The following is a 20,084-nucleotide window of genomic DNA, read 5'->3' as shown; positions in this document are numbered from 1 at the left end:
AGAGCAGTTCAACACAGTAAACAGGGTCTAATCTCTCCTACAGCCACAGGGCAGTTCAACACAGTAAACAGGGTCTAATCTCTCCTACAGCCACAAGGCAGTTCAACACAGTAAACAGGGTCTAATCTCTCCTACAGCCACAGGGCAGTTCAACACAGTAAACAGGGTCTAATCTCTCCTACAGCCACAGGGCAGTTCAACACAGTAAACAGAGTCTAATCTCTCCTACAGCCACAGGGCAGTTCAACACAGTAAACAGTAAGAACTACACCTGATGTAGTGTTTAGGGAACTGTGTGATGCTTACTAACGTTAGGAGAGATGGAAATCCGATGCAAAGTTTACTACACAGATGTTAGAGAGAAAACGTGTAGGAAAAACCCCTCTCACACAGGAAACAGAACCAATCTGTGAATAAACACACGACACATGCTGCCTTGTGTGGGTTATAGCTTGTCTATTATCAGGTTATAACTTGTCTATTATCAGGTTATAGCTTGTCTATTATCAGGTTATGGCTTGTCTTATCAGGTTATGGCTTGTCTTGTCAGGTTATGTCTTGTCTATTATCAGGTTATAGCTTGTCTATTATCAGGTTATAGCTTGTCTATTATCAGGTTATAGCTTGTCTATTATCAGGTTATAACTTGTCTATTATCAGGTTATAGCTTGTCTATAATCAGATTATAGCTTGTCTATAATCAGATTATAGCTTGTCTATTATCATGTTATAGCTTGTCTATTATCAGGTTATAGCTTGTCTATTATCAGGTTATAGCTTGTCTATTATCAGGGTATAGCTTGTCTATTATCAGGGTATAGCTTGTCTATTATCAGGTTATAGCTTGTCTATTATCAGGTTATAGCTTGTCTATTATCAGGTTATGGCTTGTCTTATCAGGTTATGGCTTGTCTTGTCAGGTTATGTCTTGTCTATTATCAGGTTATAGCTTGTCTATTATCAGGTTATAGCTTGTCTATTATCAGGTTATAGCTTGTCTATTATCAGGTTATGGCTTGTCTTATCAGGTTATGGCTTGTCTTGTCAGGTTATGGCTTGTCTATTATCAGGTTATAGCTTGTCTATTATCAGGTTATAACTTGTCTATTATCAGGTTATAGCTTGTCTATTATCAGGTTATAACTTGTCTATTATCAGGTTATAGCTTGTCTATTATCAGGTTATGGCTTGTCTTATCAGGTTATGGCTTGTCTTGTCAGGTTATGTCTTGTCTATTATCAGGTTATAGCTTGTCTATTATCAGGTTATAGCTTGTCTATTATCAGGTTATAGCTTGTCTATTATCAGGTTATAACTTGTCTATTATCAGGTTATAGCTTGTCTATAATCAGATTATAGCTTGTCTATAATCAGATTATAGCTTGTCTATAATCAGATTATAGCTTGTCTATTATCAGGTTATAGCTTGTCTATTATCAGGTTATAGCTTGTCTATTATCAGGTTATAGCTTGTCTATTATGAGGGTATAGCTTGTCTATTATGAGGGTATAGCTTGTCTATTATCAGGGTATAGCTTGTCTATTATCAGGGTATAGCTTGTCTATTATCAGGTTATGGCTTGTCTTATCAGGTTATGGCTTGTCTTGTCAGGTTATGTCTTGTCTATTATCAGGTTATAGCTTGTCTATTATCAGGTTATAGCTTGTCTATTATCAGGTTATAGCTTGTCTATTATCAGGTTATGGCTTGTCTTATCAGGTTATGGCTTGTCTTGTCAGGTTATGTCTTGTCTATTATCAGGTTATAGCTTGTCTATTATCAGGTTATAGCTTGTCTATTATCAGGTTATAGCTTGTCTATTATCAGGTTATAGCTTGTATATTATCATGTTATAGCTTGTCTATTATCAGGTTATGGCTTGTCTATTATCAGGTTATAGCTTGTATATTATCAGGTTATGGCTTGTCTATTATCAGGTTATAGCTTGTATATTATCAGGTTATAGCTTGTCTATTATCAGGATATGGCTTGTCTTATCAGGTTATGGCTTGTCTTATCAGGTTATGGCTTGTCTATTATCAGGTTATGGCTTGTCTTGTCAGGTTATGTCTTGTCTATTATCAGGTTATAGCTTGTCTATTATCAGGTTATAGCTTGTCTATTATCAGGTTATGGCTTGTCTTATCAGGTTATGGCTTGTCTTGGCAGGTTATGTCTTGTCTATTATCAGGTTATAGCTTGTCTATTATCAGGTTATAGCTTGTCTATTATCAGGTTATGGCTTGTCTATTATCAGGTTATAGCTTGTCTATTATCAGGTTATAGCTTGTCTATTATCAGGTTATAGCTTGTCTATTATCAGGTTATGGCTTGTATATTATCAGGTTATAGCTTGTCTATTATCAGGTTATGGCTTGTATATTATCAGGATAGGCTACCATGGTGAGAAAGTGTTGCGCCTTTTAATTTTCATCCAACACTGATTACCCATTTATTTGTCTCTGTCTGCTAATTATCCTCCTAAAAGGTAGTCTGTATGCTATATGCTAATTATCCTCCTAAAAGGTAGTCTGTATGCTATATGCTAATTATCCTCCTAAAAGGTAGGCTATATCCTATATGCTAATCGTCCTCCTGAAAGGTTGGCTATATGCTAATTATCCTCCTAAAAGGTAGTCTGTATGCTATATGCTAATCGTCCTCCTGAAAGGTAGTCTGTATCCTATATGCAAAACGTAGCTCGAGAGAAAGTGCAAGTCTCTCCAACTGTCATCATTCTTGCTGCTTGAAGCTCAATATCCACACGTGGTAGATAAGTTAACCCACTGTTCCCCGATAGGCCGTCATTTTAACCCACTGTTCCCCGATAGGCCGTCATTTTAACCCACTGTTCCCCGATAGGCCGTCATTTTAACCCACTGTTCCCCGATAGGCCGTCATTTTAACCCACTGTTCCCCGATAGGCCGTCATTTTAACCCACTGTTCCCCGATAGGCCGTCATTTTAACCCACTGTTCCCCGATAGGCCGTCATTTTAACCCACTGTTCCCCGATAGGCCGTCATTGTAAATAAGAATTTGTTGTTCACTGACAGAGCCTTGTTAAATAAAGGTTCAATCTAAAACTTAAAAATAGATCAGGTGCACGTGTAATTAGAGTTGGTAATGGGCGGAGAAGCACGGTAAAGTTATCTTTCAAAGGAAACGTACTTCCTAAATATGAATTAGGTTATAGTTTACTACATTGCCCTAGAAATAAATATTGATCACCCGTACTTGTATCCGTCTGAAATCCATCCAACTCCTAAAAGGTAGCCTACAAAACGTAGCTCGAGAGAAAGTGCAAGTCTCTCCAACTGTGTTCTCTTCTAACTCCGTCTAGCCTATTGGCTGACATAACCCAGTAATACAGATAGTCTAATATAATGGGCCACATGAGAATCTCTGGTAATATAACCTAAATGTGTCTCTATGGTGCAAAATTGCTGCGACCATGGCTGACAAGTAAGCTGTGTGACATATGCCTAAAATAAGGTTTCGTGACTGTGGTCGAGTTTGGAACCAGCTCTTGCGGAAGTGGGTGGTGTATGAAAAGCTGAGGGTGCGAACGGGCGGGCAGACCTCTACCTCCTTGTTAAGACTTAGTTCATATTCTAAATACACAGGGATAGACTATCGTTGTGCATATAATACTAAAATGGAGTGTCTCGGATTTTAAGGTACAGAATAATCCGAAATGCTCTCAGACCAGGTTGTGTACATGGAACAGTTTATGTGTGTGCATGCATGGTGTATGTGATGGACAGTCACTTACTTGGCGCAGGACACTCTCTCAAAAGCAGAAGTGTTGTTGTGGTGCTCTTTACCCTCCCTCTCTACCTTTGTTGCAAAAAAAGCTGGAAATCACACGAAAGATAAAAAAAATAACACACCAACAGTGAGAAATGTATATTTCATCATCGATCAGAGAAGCAAAGAAACATCGTTGATTATCAAGTGATATACAGCCATTCCAAAGCAAGCCATATTATTCAACTGAAAGCCTCAACCCGAAAGGTTGAATATATTTTACAGTATAATCAAACAGAGAACATGTCTCCACTACTATAATACATTTTACAGTAAAAACACAGAGAACATGTCTCCACTACTATAATACATTTTACAGTAAAAACAAACATAGAACATGTCTCCACTACTATAATACATTTTACAGTAAAAACACAGAGAACATGTCACCACTACTATAATACATTTTACAGTAAAAACACAGAGAACATGTCTCCACTACTATAATACATTTTACAGTAAAAACACAGAGAACATGTCACCACTACTATAATACATTTTACAGTAAAAACACAGAGAACATGTCTCCACTACTATAATACATTTTACAGTAAAAACACAGAGAACATGTCTCCACTACTATAATACATTTTACAGTAAAAACAGAGAACATGTCACCACTACTATAATACATTTTACAGTAAAAACACAGAGAACATGTCTCCACTACTATAATACATTTTACAGTAAAAACACAGAGAACATGTCTCCACTACTATAATACATTTTACAGTAAAAACACAGAGAACATGTCTCCACTACTATAATACATTTTACAGTAAAAACACAGAGAACATGTCTCCACTACTATAATACATTTTACAGTAAAAACAGAGAACATGTCACCACTACTATAATACATTTTACAGTAAAAACAGAGAACATGTCACCACTACTATAATACATTTTACAGTAAAAACACAGAGAACATGTCTCCACTACTATAATACATTTTACAGTATAAACAAACAGAGAACATGTCACCACTACTATAATACACTTTACAGTAAAAACACAGAGAACATGTCTCCACTACTATAATACATTTTACAGTATAAACAAACAGAGAACATGTCACCACTACTATAATACATTTTACAGTAAAAACAGAGAACATGTCTCCACTACTATAATACATTTTACAGTAAAAACACAGAGAACATGTCTCCACTACTATAATACATTTTACAGTAAAAACAAACAGAGAACATGTCACCACTACGATCGACTATTATTCTAAATCCCACACAGCAAAGTCTTCCTCAGGTCTATATTTATAAAGGTGTTATTTATCTCAATGAGACTTCCTGGTTCAAATAAAATACATGTTATAATTGATAAATAAAGTTGCTTTATTCTCTCACTAACAATGACAATGCTGGTACTGTAACTACACCACAGTTGTGTCATGCTGAAACAGGAAAGGGTCTTCCCAAAACTGTTGCCACCAAGTTGGAAGCACAGAATCATCTAGAATGTCATTGTATGCTGTAGCGTTAAGATTTCCCTTCACTGGAACTAAGAGGCCTAGACCTAAATCATGAAAAAAAGCCCCAGATCATTATTCCTCCTCCACCAAACTTTACAGTTGGCACTATGCATTGAGGCAGGTAGCGTTCTCCTGGCATCTGCCAAACACGGATTCGTCCATCGAACTGCCAGATGGTGAAGAGTGATTCATCACTCCAGAGAACGCGTTTCCACTGCTCCAGAGTCCAATGACGGTGAGCTTTACACCACTCCAGCCGACGCTTGGCACGACGCATGGTGATCTTTGGCTTGTGTGCGGCTGCTCTGCCATGGAAACCCATTTCATGAAGCTCCTGACGAACAGTTATTGCGCTAACGTTGTTTCGATCGGTAGTGAGTGTTGCAACCGAGGACAGATGATTTTAACATGCTACGCACTTCAGCATTCGGCGGTCCCATTCTGTGAGCTTATGTGGCCTACCACTTCGTGGCTGAGCCGTTGTTGCTCCTAGACATTTCCACTTCACAATAACAGCACTTACAGTTGACCGGGGCAGAAATTTGACAAACTGACTCGTTGGAAAGGTGGCATCCTGTGACGGTGCCATGTTGAAAGTCACTGAGCTCTTCAGTACGGGCAATTCTATTGCCAATGTTTGTCTATGGAGATTGCATGGCAGTGTGCAACGGCTGCGGCTGAAATAGCCGAATCCACTAATTTGAAGGGGTGTCAACATACTTTTGTATATATTAGTGTATATTATTTATGTCAATTGTACTTCCTAGCTGAAATACAATAAAAACTGTCATAAAACAATATATATTTGAATTTATATAAAGTTGATTAATTCTCTCACCATTCTGCAGGACACTGACGAGGGTGACGAGGACCAGGAGGAAGATGTGTTCTACCACTACGGACAGCATGACTCAGAATGGAGGGATGCCGGCGGGAGAGATGGAGTGAGAGGGAGGACATTTGAATATAAGGACGGACGAAGAGAGACAACAGTTATAACCTCTCTCTCTCTCTCTCTCTCTCTCTCTCTCTCTCTCTCTCTCTCTCTCTCTGCCATGTACTTCCTGTTACACAGTCTGTTTGTTTCCTCTATTTGGTTTATGGAAATACACTCAGAAATTATTGCCTCACCCACAATGGGAAAAGTTTGCAGTCAGACAGAGTACAGTATAACTCAGAGTACAGTATAACTCATTCAGACAGAGTACAGTATAACTCATTCAGACAGAGTACAGTATAACTCAGTCAGACAGAGTACAGTATAACTCATTCAGACAGAGTACAGTATAACTCATTCAGACAGAGTACAGTATAACTCAGTCAGACAGAGTACAGTATAACTCATTCAGACAGAGTACAGTATAACTCATTCAGACAGAGTACAGTATAACTCATTCAGACAGAGTACAGTATAACTCAGTCAGACAGAGTACAGTATAACTCATTCAGACAGAGTACAGTATAACTCATTCAGACAGAGTACAGTATAACATATATATAAATAATTGCAGTGTCCTGAAATACTATATCGAAAAAAAACACAGTTTTTTTTTTTACTGCAGTAATTTCGCAGTATAACTGCAGTTCAACTGCAATCTTTTTGTTGTTGTTGTAAAAGCAGCTTGATATCAATCCGTCATATGTATTGGTAGTACAGTATTTACTGTGATGCGGTGTCTGCAGAGATCAGGGAATTCATACTGCATTCAATGGGGAGAGTCGCTATGCTGCTGGCCTCATGTCATCAATATGAAAACTCAAGACAACTCCGTTATTAAGTGGGGTTTTTTTCTCTCTCAAAGTTATCGGAATGTCACGTATCCTTCTTATACCAGTACACTCGTAACAACTTTAATAAGCATTACGAAACTTCTATTCGATCAAATAAACCTCACGTAGCAAATAAGCCATTTGATACTCTAACATTGACCTCAATACAAAAACGTTTTTTGCTTGATGGGAGAAATAATGAAAAACCTGCTGGAGGGAAACAGATCTTTCTTCCTCTTCTCTGGCTATGAGGAGACCTCCACATTGCACAGCGATGTGGTACAGCGTTTGATTTCCTCCAGACCCTCCATACAGATCCTCCTGCTCGCATTGTAGGATCAAACATAAATCGTCTTTTAGGGACTGGTGTGTGTGGTAGATAGACCCATCAACGGCTTGGTGAATTCCCTTTCTCTTCTGTGAACATTACCCCAATGATGTATTAGAGAGCTACAGCAGCATCCCATATGGTCTAGCGGTTAGGATTCCTGGTTTTCACCCAGGCGGCCCGGGTTCGACTCCCGGTATGGGAACGAGTGTTTTTGTTAGTGTTCTTACTTCTAAATAAATATTTTAAGAAATTATTTTATATTTATTTAACTAGGCAGGTCAGTTAAGAACAAATACTTATTTTACAATAGCGGCTTACCCCCGGCCAAACCCTCCCCGTAACCCAGACAACGCTGGGCCAATTGTGCGCTGACCAATGGGACTCCCAATCACGGTCGGTTGTGATACATTTGCTCACATTGTATGTAGACTTATTTTTCTACTGTATTATTGACTGTATGTTTGTTTTATTCCATGTGTAACTCTGTGTTGTTGTATGTTGTCGAACTGCTTTGCTTTATCTTGGCCAGGTCACAGCTGTAAATGAGAACTTGTTCTCAACTTTGCCTACCTGGTTAAATAAAGGTGAAATAAATAAAATAAATAAATACAGCCCGGGATCGAACCTGGGTCTGTAGTGACGTCTTTAGCACGGAGTCGCATTTGCTTACGTATTTCTACAATGACGCGTACATCCATCACGTTCCAATTGGCGACGAATATTCAATAACTCAGTCTAGCTGCTACTGACTGTTACACTATTATGAGAAAAGGTCCTTACATTAAAGGAAACATTGATTCCCCGAACTGATAAAAACAATACTGTGTGAAAAATAATTTAGGAAGCATCAGTGAAAAGCCGAGGTTGGAGGAAAACATGGAGATGCTCTTTCGCATGTTCTCCACTAGGTGGCATCCTAGCACCATCAAACAGCCTGACCTGCAGTACTATTCCATCTCATCTGTCAAAGTTACTCTACTCTTAGCTTCATTTCTAGCTTCATTTTATTACCAGAATAAGTGGTAGTTGAACTAACTACTTACCAATTAATTGTATAACATTTAGTAGTTAACACATTTTAATCATCCTGTAATAAAGACAAAAAAGATACATTTCTCTCATTCCATTACTTTTAGCCAAGTAAATTTGATTTCCCGCAGGCTGCGGCTGATTCTTAGCCTGGGTTCTAGACGGTTTGTTCCGTTACGCCACTCCTTGCCATGCCAACAGACTGGAACCAGGCTAGCTGATTCTCACAAATCTCCCCCCGCCAAGACGTTATTTCCTGTATATTGACAGTATGTCATGTGACACAGAGCATTTTGCATCCTGATTGATTGGCAATTAGGATTCACAGTATAATATTTTCCACTTGCTACCATACAAAAAAAAATAAAAAATAAATGATTAGGGGAAAAGGCCTTGCAACCAACAACTATCCTGTCCAGGGGGTGTAAAAATACATCAAACAGACTCAAATAATAGATATGGACTCAGACAAGTCCTCCATGTAAAGAAAGCATTTGATTTTATTAGAATTACATACAGTACCCAATCCTGTACAACATTTTACAACTGTCACTTTTGTATTACAAAAATACATTCAAAATAACTGATGGACAAGATAAGAGTTCCTACCACCACTAAAACACAAACCCAGCTTCTATCCTAGTTGTCAGGCTTCTATCCTAGTTGTCAGGCTTTTATCCTAGTTCAGGATTTTAAGTAATTCAGACAAAACACAATAAGAACAAAAAATAAAAGGGCAAATCAAAGCAAAAAACAGTATCGTGATTTCTTCTGAACATTATGAAGCAAGATCAGATCACTCGCCTATTAACTTTACTCTGAAACAAGCTCTCTCTGTTTCACATTCGTTTAAAAGCCTCAAGTCTGTCTATTTTTTTTACTTGAGGACCTTAATAGGACTTGGTCAAAATATAGTGCACTATATAGGGAATAAGGTGGCATTTTGAACAGAGCTTCAGTGAATATCAACATTATTCAACTTCAACATTCTTTTGTAAACAAGTAAATACATGAACGATATCGGAGTGTTGATGTTTAACGGGCAAGCTGTTAAGATTCCGCTTTGTGTGACAACATGCTACCAATAACAGAACAACCCACTGATGCACACACACACACACACACACACACACACACACACACACACACACACACACACACACACACACACACACACACACACACACACACACACACACACACACACACACACACACACACACACACGACTGAAAGGTGTAGTAGCATGTCGTTTCTCCTAGCAACTGTCTACGTCTAAACTGGCAACTCTACTTCCTATATAGTGACCTACTCAAAGAATTAGACGTGAGAAAACCTGTCATTGAAGAGGATCTGTAATACTGACCAGAGGCTCTGTAGGACTAGTAGTAGCGCCCTATTTAGGGAGATATCTGAGATGTCGTCACTGATCTGAGCTAAGTTTTGTAGTTTAAGCTCAGGGGTTGTTAAGCAGATAGCAGATCCTAGACCTGTGGTTAACGAAGCCTAAAAGAACAGGTCAAAAGCACTGAGGGCTTCTGTCTCCATCTGCTGATTGGCCGACCCCGATATGAACTCCTCCAGGAAGTTCTCACCGGAGGTCACGATTGGCCCATCTAGACCAGGCAGTGGCATTACTACACCGTGATTGGCCGGTTGTAAGGTCACCGCCTGCGAGGCTCCACCAATCGCATTCCCCCCACACGCCAAGTTCCCTCCCCCTTCTTGCCCATTGGTGGTCAGCATATCCAGGAAGCCCGTGCTGTCCGGTGATAGATTGCTGGCAGTCGTCGCGGGCGACAGAAGGTCGGCGAAGAACTCGTCGTAAGCCGGGCTGTCGTAGGCGGAGGTACTGGAGCTAACAGTAGAGGGGGAGCGAAGGTCGGCGCAGTCTGGTCTGCGGGTCACTTCCTGTCCTACTGCAGCCCCCTGGTAACCCAACATCTGATTCAGCTTCTCTAGTTTCTTCTTCTTGGCTTTCAGATTCTTCAGCAGCTTGTACCTGAGGGCTTCTGTCTCACCGAGGCCGGCCGGAACCTTCGAGACCTGGCCACCGGGATCTTGATTCCTGGAGGAAGAGATTTTATGGAGCTTCGTGACTCCCGGAGAAGGAGGAAGTGAGGTCATGATAGGATACGCTGCTGTAGTGTTGTCGATAGGGGTTTTTCGCGAGGCGAGGGCGCCAGGCTGACTTGGTGTCTTCCAGACACCATTTTGAGGGTCAATTCTTTGAGAGAGGAGTTGGGTTGGAGGTGAAGTCTTGGAAGAGACGTTGTTTACGTTTGTATTTACGTTCCTGCTCTTGGCCCGGAACCCTCCGTACATCTCGGCGGCCTTCACCGGCAGGGCCTCGTTGTCCTCCTTACTGAGTCTTGGTTTGGGGAGAGGCGGAGGCTTCTTCAGCCTGGCGTCTGGGTTGAGGGGAGCCATCTTAGGGGTCTGTGAAAGCTGCTGGAAGCGGTTGGGTGTTGAGTGGTTGGGTTGTCTCTGGGTGCTGGGGGGAGTGGGGGTGGAGGTGGGGTGGCGGCTGAGCAGGTACGACCAGTGGGAGTTGGGGTGCTGTGGCGGAGGGAGTTCAGGCGTGCTCTGCAGAGAGTTGGAGGTACTGGGGGTTTTGGGGTGGGGCGAGAGAGATGGAGGGGGACCAGGTGTGCTCTGCAGAGAGATGGAGGTATTGGGGGTTTGGGGGTGGGGTGGCGGAGGGAGACCAGGTGTGCTCTGCAGAGAGTTGGAGGTATTGGAGTATTTGGGGTGGGGCGGGAGAGATGGAGGGAACTCTGGTGCTGCGGTGCTGGGTTCCACACATGATGGTGACATCATAGATACAACGGAAGGAAGGATTATTTCACCGCAGTTTCCAGGAAGTGCCATTGGTTTTGTTGTTGATTTGACCACCTTAGCTGCTGCAGCAACTGGAGTGTTGGACGCCATTTTAGGTCTATTGCTGCCCCTCCTGACCTTGGGAGGACTAGGAGTGAGTTCTTCAGAGTCTGTCTCAGACGGACCGTCACTGCTGTCAGGGAGAAACTCACTGGCCGTATCGGGTGACGTTGGCCTTTCGACGAGGTCTTCATCGTCTGTTTCTGAGGGCGTTTCAGATTCAGTGGGCATTTCATGGGCAGATGGGGTCATTTCATGGGCAGATGGGGTCATTTCAGGGGCAGATGAGGTCATTTCAGGGGCAGATGAGGTCATTTCAGGGGCAGATGGGGTCATTTCATGGGAAGATGGGGTCATTTCAGGGGCAGATGGGGTCATTTCATGGGAAGATGGGGGCATTTCATGGGCAGATGGGGTCATTTCATGGGCAGATGGGGTCATTTCATGGGCAGATGGGAGGGTCTCGGATCTAGGAGCAGAGAGAAAGCAGACGTCTCTTCCGTTTTGTTCGGGCGCCGGGGTGACGTCGTCCAACGTCCTGCTCTCCGAGTCCATTTTGACCTCTACGAGCGTCAGGGTGACGATGTCATCGTGGGAGAGGCCTTCGAAGGTGTCGAGCAGCGTGGCAGAACCGATGGACGGGTCACCGGCTGTTACCGTGGTGACCACGATGTCGTTGTCGGTATTGTCAGACACCGTCAGCGCCTCAACAACGGCCGTGTCATCGAGAGGGAGAGAGAGGTCGTGAGACCGGGACTGGACCGGTACATCAGCATGCACGGAAGTGGAACCAATGATGATGGGAGAGTCTACGTTATTCGTTAATGTTGTGTCCATATTGTTATCTATATAGTCAGCAGTTATGGTGGCGTCCATGTCTGCGTCATCAGAGACCGTCTGAGAAAGGTCAAGAGATTCATTAACGACAAAGAGCTCGGATAAGTGAGGTTGCTTCAGTTCTTTCTGTATCAAGGAAGTGCTCGTCGGGGTTTTGGGATGAGAAGAGCAGGTTGTCTGTGGGTTGTCCGGTCGGTCTGTCTCCAACTCCCAGAAGACAACATGGATCTCTCTAGGAGGGACCACCAGCTGGGTGTGCGAGACACAGTCAGGATGCTTCAGGTCGTCAAACTCTAACCATGATCCTGTTGGAAGAGAGAATGTTAGGAATGGGTTTTATACACAGTTACCAGTCACAGAGGAATGGGTTTTATACACAGTTACTGGTCACAGAGGAATGGGTTTTATACACAGTTACTGGTCACAGAGGAATGGGTTTTATACACAGTTACTAGTCACAGAGGAATGGGTTTTATACACAGTTACTGGTCACAGAGGAATGGGTTTTATACACAGTTACTGGTCACAGAGGAATGGGTTTTATACACAGTTACCAGTCACAGAGGAATGGGTTTTATACACAGTTACCGGTCACAGAGGAATGGGTTTTATACACAGTTACCGGTCACAGAGGAATGGGTTTTATACACAGTTACTGGTCACAGAGGAATGGGTTTTATACACAGTTACTGGTCACAGAGGAATGGGTTTTATACACAGTTACTAGTCACAGAGGAATGAGTTTTATACACAGTTACTGGTCACAGAGGAATGGGTTTTATACACAGTTACTGGTCACAGAGGAATGGGTTTTTGACACAGTTACTGGTCACAGAGGAATGGGTTTTATACACAGTTACTGGTCACAGAGGAATGGGTTTTATACACAGTTACTGGTCACAGAGGAATGGGTTTTAGACACAGTTACTGGTCACAGAGGAATGGGTTTTATACACAGTTACTGGTCACAGAGGAATGGGTTTTATACACAGTTACTGGTCACAGAGGAATGGGTTTTATACACAGTTACTGGTCACAGAGGAATGGGTTTTAGACACAGTTACTGGTCACAGAGGAATGGGTTTTATACACAGTTACTGGTCACAGAGGAATGGGTTTTAGACACAGTTACTGGTCACAGAGGAATGGGTTTTAGACACAGTTACTGGTCACAGAGGAATGGGTTTTATACACAGTTACTGGTCACAGAGGAATGGGTTTTATACACAGTTACTGGTCACAGAGGAATGGGTTTTATACACAGTTACTGGTCACAGAGTTATGGGTTTTATACACAGTTACTGGTCACAGAGGAATGGGTTTTATACACAGTTACTGGTCACAGACGAATGGGTTTTATACACAGTTACTGGTCACAGAGGAATGGGTTTTAGACACAGTTACTGGTCACAGAGGAATGGGTAACATGCTCCCTCTCAGACCATTCCTCAATAGTAGGAAGGTGCTGAATCCTTGTGATAAATAAATGGATTATTGAAGGTATTTCTGGTGTCCATGTCTTTTAGAGTTTCCCCAACACAACGTAAAGAGACCTACCGATTTGCATTTTATAAACGCTACACATTATTGGATTTGTTTCTATCCTTTGATAATGGAAGTATGAATAAAAATTACACATTCACTCAGTGACCAGTAAACAACAACACGAATGAAAAGACAGTCGGAATCGCCCGAGGGGACAAATAAAAAAGTTATACTGAATTGAGTTGAAACAGACACTAAAATTTCAAAAAAAAAATGTTTAAAAAAAAAAAAGACCAACTGACCGTCAGGTCTGCGTATCCAGGTGACAAAGTGGTTGAGCGGCTGGTCGTACTGTAGGAGGGTGGTGATGGAGTATCTCTGCTGCTGGAAGGTGAAGGAGTACACACTTAGGGCGTTGTCAGGGAGACCTTCTGCAAAGTGTAGCACAAACACAGGAGACATCCTGGAAGAAATGACACAGGAAATGTCAGGAAACAGAAGAAGAGACACCACTCATTTCCTCTCCTCCACCAAGTGCACTAACTGAATAAATAGGTAAAAGACACAGAGAGAGAATAGAGGAAAATGGACACGGAGAGAAAATAGAGAGAATAGAGACGAAGAGAAAAGAGAAAATAGAGACAAAGAGAGAATAGAGACAAAGAGACAGAGAGACAAAGAGACAGAGAGACAAAGAGACAAAGAGAGAATAGAGACGAAGAGAAAATAGAGACGAAGAGAGAATAGACAGAGAGAATAGAGACGAAGAGAGACAAAGAGACAAAGAGAGAATAGACAGAGAGAATAGAGACAAAGAGAGACAAAGAGACAGAGAGACAAAGAGACAAAGAGAGAATAGACAGAGAGAATAGAGACGAAGAGAGACAAAGAGACAGAGAGACAAAGAGAGAATAGAGACGAAGAGAGACAAAGAGACAAAGAGACAGAGAGACAAAGAGAGAATAGAGACGAAGAGAGAATAGACAGAGAGAATAGAGACGAAGAGAGACAAAGAGACAAAGAGAGAATAGACAGAGAGAATAGAGACGAAGAGAGACAAAGAGACAAAGAGACAGAGAGACAGAGAGAATAGAGACGAAGAGAGACAAAGAGACACAAAGAGAGAATAGAGACAAAGAGAGACAAAGAGAGAATAGACTTCCTGAGAAGAATCCACTTGACTGTTATGGTCAGGGTTGGGGGGGGGGGGGGGGGGGTCAATGTAATTCTCCTCCACTGAACTGAAAGTTCAGCATTTTTTTCCTATAAGGACATTTCAATTATGGAAATATAATTTTAAAATTTCATTTACTTCCTGAAATGAAAAAAACAAAACAGAATTGACCTCAACCCCTGGTTGAGATCCACACCAGGTATGAAAAGGTTAATAAAGGTCGCGCCCTCACCTCTCCAGCACCAACATCCTGGCTTGCTTCGTCTTATTACACTTGTTGCAACGTGATTGGTTGGCAGCATTGAGAGGGTGCCAATCAGTAACCACCTTGGTGAAGGTGGTGAGGGTCTTCTTACATCTGAAAGAAAAATTAATGTGATAGTTTATGTTTCTTCATCTGAATACTGACACACACTAGTGACGTGTGGGAGGGTTTAGGGTCATTAAATATTGTGTGGATGAAGGGCTGGCGGGTTGAATAAATAATAAAAAGAAGAGAAAACAATCCCTTAAAGTATAATTATTGTGCATTTTATATCTATAGGCTACGTTGAGGTTAATCTTTCATTATCTGGCATCAGTGCATAAATCTAAGCTTTAGGGCCTAACTGTACCAAATAGCCGACACGCCAGTCGCCCAATGCTTTCGGGAAAGGGCAGAAAATGTTAACATTGTTCTTTTTGCCACCATGGATCAATGTCAGCGTTTAATTCTGTAAGAGAAAAGCTGCGAAATGGAGAGTTGGAAATAAAGAGAAGGGACGGACGGAAAGTAATGTTTGGAAAAGATTTGTTGAAGTGGTATAAGAGGATGATAGCAGTTACGGCTACGCTACGGCTACGTTACGGCTAGGCTACGCTACGGCTACGTTACGGCTAGGCTACGGCTAGGCTACGGCTACGCTACGGCTACGTTCCGGCTACGTTGCGGCTACGGCTACAGCTACGTTACGGCTAGGTTCCGGCTAGGCTACGGCTAGGTTCCGGCTAGGCTACGGCTAGGTTCCGGCTACGCTACGGCTACGTTACGGCTACGTTCCGGCTAGGCTACGGCGACGCAACGGCGACGCTGCGGCTACGTTATGTGTGATTATTGTGAGAGGCGCTACAGAAATTCACAAGACGGGGACTTCAAATAGGCCTATGGCACGTCAAGGGAACTGTAGCCTTCTGTTCAGATGGGTTAAATGGAAACTGAAATCTGGACACTGACTGTGGGTCTATAACCTCTCACATAGCCTTAACATTAACTCCTGCAGAATTCATTATTGCAGTAAAATTATACACCAAATGTAGGCTACATTTTGACTCAGGAACAGAAGAAATATGATTTATTTATTTCAGTATCTTGAGAGATTGCGAATGGCATTTAGATACCGTCTGTAGAGGTGCTGTGTTTATCAGCATCATAAAAGCTGATAGTATATCAACAACAACACAAAATATACATCCAAGATGAACTGAAATCTGATCAGAAACATGTTGGGTCATTTTTACAGGTTTCTATTTCCTTACAACCGGTCAAACTGAACATCTTTCCCCGTTTCTTTGGGAGGGTTATTGCATTTTCTCCCCGGTGCCTAAACGTCTTTGCTCTGCGAAAGAAGCAGAAATTACTGAGAAAACGTTTTGATGTCAACTAGATTGAAGCATTCATTGTATCGATGAATGACATTATTCTGGTGAGCAATGGGTTGATTTAGTCGTCTAGGGCAACATGTAATAACAGAATAGAAGTATGTATGTATCCAATTAGAGAGCTTGGGACTATAAGGTTATATCTTCAAAAAGATGATTGAGAATTGTCTTTAAATTTCCAAACCCTTAATGGTTTAAAATGGTGTATTTTTTTTTATTTTTATCTTGTATTCTTTTGAACTTATCATGAATTGGGGGTATTTAGAGTACTATACAGTGCATTCGGAAAGTATTCAGACCTCTTGACTTTTCCCACATTTTGTTACATTACAGCCTTATCCTAAAATTTATTAAATATATTTTTTCCACGTCAATCTACAGGTATTTAAAAAATATATTTTTGCAAATGTATAAAAATAAAATAAAGAAAAACCTTATTTACATAAGTATTCAGAACCTTTACTATGACACTCGAAATTGAGCTCAGGTGCATCCTGTTTCCTTTGATCATCCTTGAGATGTTTCTACAACTTGATTGGAGTCCACCTGTGGTAAATTCAATTGATTGGACATGATTTGGAAAGGCGCACACCTGTCTATATTAGGTCCCACAGTAGTTGGTGCATGTCAGAGCAAAAACCAAGCCATGAGGTCAAAAGAATTGTCTGTGGAGATTTGGGGAAGGGTACCAAAACATTTCTGCAGCATTGAAGGTCCCCAAGAACACAGTGACCTCCATCATTCTTTAAATGGAAGAAGTTTGGAACCACCAAGACTCTTCCTAGAGCTGGCCGCCCGGCCGAACTGACCAATCAGGGGAGAAGAGGCCTGGTCAGGGAGGTGACCAAGAACCTGATGGTTACTCTGACAGAGCTCCAGAGTTCCTCTGTGGAGATGGGAGAACCTTCCAGAAGGACAACCATCTCAGCAGCACTCCACCAATCAGGCCTTTATGGTAGAGTGGCCAGACGGAAGCCACTCCTCAGTAAAAGGCACATGACAGCCCGCTTGGAGTTTGCCAAAAGGCACCTAAAGGACTCCCAGACCATGAGAAACAAGATGCTCTGGTCTGATGAAACCAAGATTGAACTCTTTGGCCTGAATGCCATGCGTCACATCTGGAGGAAACCTGACACCATCCCGACGGTGAAGCATGGAGGTGGCAGCATCATGCTGTGGGGATGTTTTTCAGCTGCAGGGACTGGGAGATTAGTCAAGATTGAGGGAAAGATGAACGGAGCAAAATACAGAGAGATCCTTGATGAAAACCTGCTCCAGAGCGCTCAGGACTTCAGATTAGGGCGAAGGTTCACCTTCCAACAGGACAACGACCCTAAGCACAGAGCCAAGACAACGCAGGAGTGGCTTCGGGACAAGTCTCAATGTCCTTGGAGTGGCCCAGCCAGAGCCCAGAGTTGAACATCTCTGGAGAGACCTGAAAATAGCTGTGCAGCGACGCTCCCCATCCAACCTGACAGAGCTTGAGAGGATCTGCAGAGAAGAATGGGAGAAACTTCCCAAATACAGGTGTGCCAAGCTTGTAGCGTCATACACAAGAAGACTCAAGGCTGTAACTGCTGCCAAAGGTGCTTCAACAAAGTACTGAGTAAAAGGTCTGAATACCTTTGTAAATGTGACATCAGTTAAATCTGCAAACATTTCTAAAAACATGTTTTTGCTGAGGATTCTTATTTTAATCCATTTTAGAATAAGGCTGTAACATAACAAAATGTGGAAAAAGGGAAGGGGTCTGAATACTTTCTTAATGATCTGTAAAGGTAGAAACCATTGAACAGAAGGAGGCCAGGTCAACAAATACATTTTCACAAAAATGCAAATAGAACCGTACAGTCCCAGACTCTCTAAATAGCCTATCAAAATACCAGAAATGAAATAGCCTATCAAAATACCAGAAATGAAATAGCCTATCAAAATATCAGAAATGAAATAGCCTATCAAAATACCAGAAATGAAATAGCCTACCAAAATACCAGAAATGAAATAGCCTATCAAAATACCAGAAATGAAATAGCCTATCAAAATACCAGAAATGAAATAGCCTATCAAAATACCAGAAATGAAATAGCCTATCAAAATACCAGAAATGAAATAGCCTACCAAAATACCAGAAATGAAATAGCCTATCAAAATACCAGAAATGAAATAGCCTACCAATATATCAGAAATGAAATAGCCTATCAAAATACCAGAAATGAAATAGCCTATCAAAATACCAGAAATGAAATAGCCTACCAAAATACCAGAAATGAAATAGCCTATCAAAATACCAGAAATGAAATAGCCTATCAAAATACCAGAAATGAAATAGGCTATTTCATTTCTGGTATTTTGATAGGCTATTTCATTTCTGGTATTTTGATAGGCTATTTCATTTCTGGTATTTTGATAGGCTATCAAAATACCAGAAATGAAATAGCCTATCAAAATACCAGAAATGAAATAGCCTATCAAAATACCAGAAATGAAATAGCCTATCAAAATACCAGAAATGAAATAGCCTACCAAAATACCAGAAATGAAATAGCCTATCAAAATACCAGAAATGAAATAGCCTACCAATATATCAGAAATGAAATAGCCTATCAAAATACCAGAAATGAAATAGCCTATCAAAATACCAGAAATGAAATAGCCTATCAAAATACCAGAAATGAAATAGCCTACCAAAATACCAGAAATGAAATAGCCTATCAAAATACCAGAAATGAAATAGCCTATCAAAATACCAGAAATGAAATAGCCTATCAAAATACCAGAAATGAAATAGCCTACCAAAATACCAGAAATGAAATAGCCTATCAAAATACCAGAAATGAAATAGCCTATCAAAATACCAGAAATGAAATAGCCTATCAAAATACCAGAAATGAAATAGCCTATCAAAATACCAGAAATGAAATAGCCTATCAAAATACCAGAAATGAAATAGCCTATCAAAATACCAGAAATGAAATAGCCTATCAAAATACCAGAAATGAAATAGCCTACCAAAATACCAGAAATGAAATAGCCTATCAAAATACCAGAAATGAAATAGCCTATCAAAATACCAGAAATGAAATAGCCTATCAAAATACCAGAAATGAAATAGCCTATCAAAATACCAGAAATGAAATAGCCTATCAAAATACCAGAAATTAAATAGCCTATCAAAATACCAGAAATGAAATAGCCTATCAAAATACCAGAAATGAAATAGCCTACCAATATACCAGAAATGAAATAGCCTATCAAAATACCAGAAATGAAATAGGCTATTTCATTTCTGGTATTTTGATAGGCTATTTCATTTCTGGTATTTTGATAGGCTATTTCATTTCTGGTATTTTGATAGGCTATCAAAATACCAGAAATGAAATAGCCTACCAAAATACCAGAAATGAAATAGGCTATTTAATTTCTGGTATTTTGATAGGCTATTTAATTTCTGGTATTTTGATAGGCTATCAAAATACCAGAAATGAAATAGCCTATCAAAATACCAGAAATGAAATAGCCTATCAAAATACCAGAAATGAAATAGCCTATCAAAATACCAGAAATGAAATAGCCTATCAAAATACCAGAAATTAAATAGCCTACCAAAATACCAGAAATTAAATAGCCTACCAATATACCAG

The 20,084-nt window shown here is 40.9% G+C and overlaps 2 protein-coding genes and 1 non-coding gene across 5 annotated transcripts in view; 1 reads left to right on the top strand and 2 right to left on the bottom strand.

The window, feature by feature from the left end:
• LOC106604000 (arachidonate 5-lipoxygenase-activating protein) overlaps positions 1 to 6,315 on the bottom strand; it is a 15,036-nt gene extending 8,721 nt beyond the window's left edge. Inside the window, exons 1-2 of the mRNA XM_014198318.3 lie at positions 6,138 to 6,315; positions 3,776 to 3,857 (exon numbers count right to left, since the gene is read on the bottom strand). Of these exons, the coding sequence (XP_014053793.1) occupies positions 3,776 to 3,857; positions 6,138 to 6,207 (152 nt within the window). The 5' untranslated portion in view covers positions 6,208 to 6,315. The remainder of the gene's footprint in view (positions 1 to 3,775; positions 3,858 to 6,137) is intronic.
• A 1,215-nt stretch (positions 6,316 to 7,530) lies between these two features.
• trnae-uuc (transfer RNA glutamic acid (anticodon UUC)) lies at positions 7,531 to 7,602 on the top strand. The gene has a single exon. It is a non-coding gene; the product is annotated as a tRNA-Glu (tRNA).
• A 1,303-nt stretch (positions 7,603 to 8,905) lies between these two features.
• The window catches only part of LOC106604011 (uncharacterized), a 30,273-nt gene continuing 19,094 nt past the window's right edge, over positions 8,906 to 20,084 (bottom strand). For all 3 annotated transcript variants that reach the window (XM_045717433.2, XM_082974814.1, XM_082974815.1), the window contains 3 exons: positions 15,038 to 15,163; positions 13,934 to 14,094; positions 8,906 to 12,451 (listed from right to left, as the gene is read on the bottom strand). In XM_045717433.2, the coding sequence (XP_045573389.2) occupies positions 9,936 to 12,451; positions 13,934 to 14,094; positions 15,038 to 15,163 (2,803 nt within the window). In that variant the 3' untranslated portion in view covers positions 8,906 to 9,935. The remainder of the gene's footprint in view (positions 12,452 to 13,933; positions 14,095 to 15,037; positions 15,164 to 20,084) is intronic.

Source organism: Salmo salar, chromosome 04 (genome assembly GCF_965601325.2).
Source record: "Salmo salar chromosome 04, fSalSal1, whole genome shotgun sequence".
In the NCBI taxonomy this organism is placed as follows: Eukaryota; Metazoa; Chordata; class Actinopteri; order Salmoniformes; family Salmonidae; genus Salmo; species Salmo salar.
Note: the sequence above shows the minus strand (reverse complement) of the source record. Positions and strands in the feature narration are given on the sequence as shown.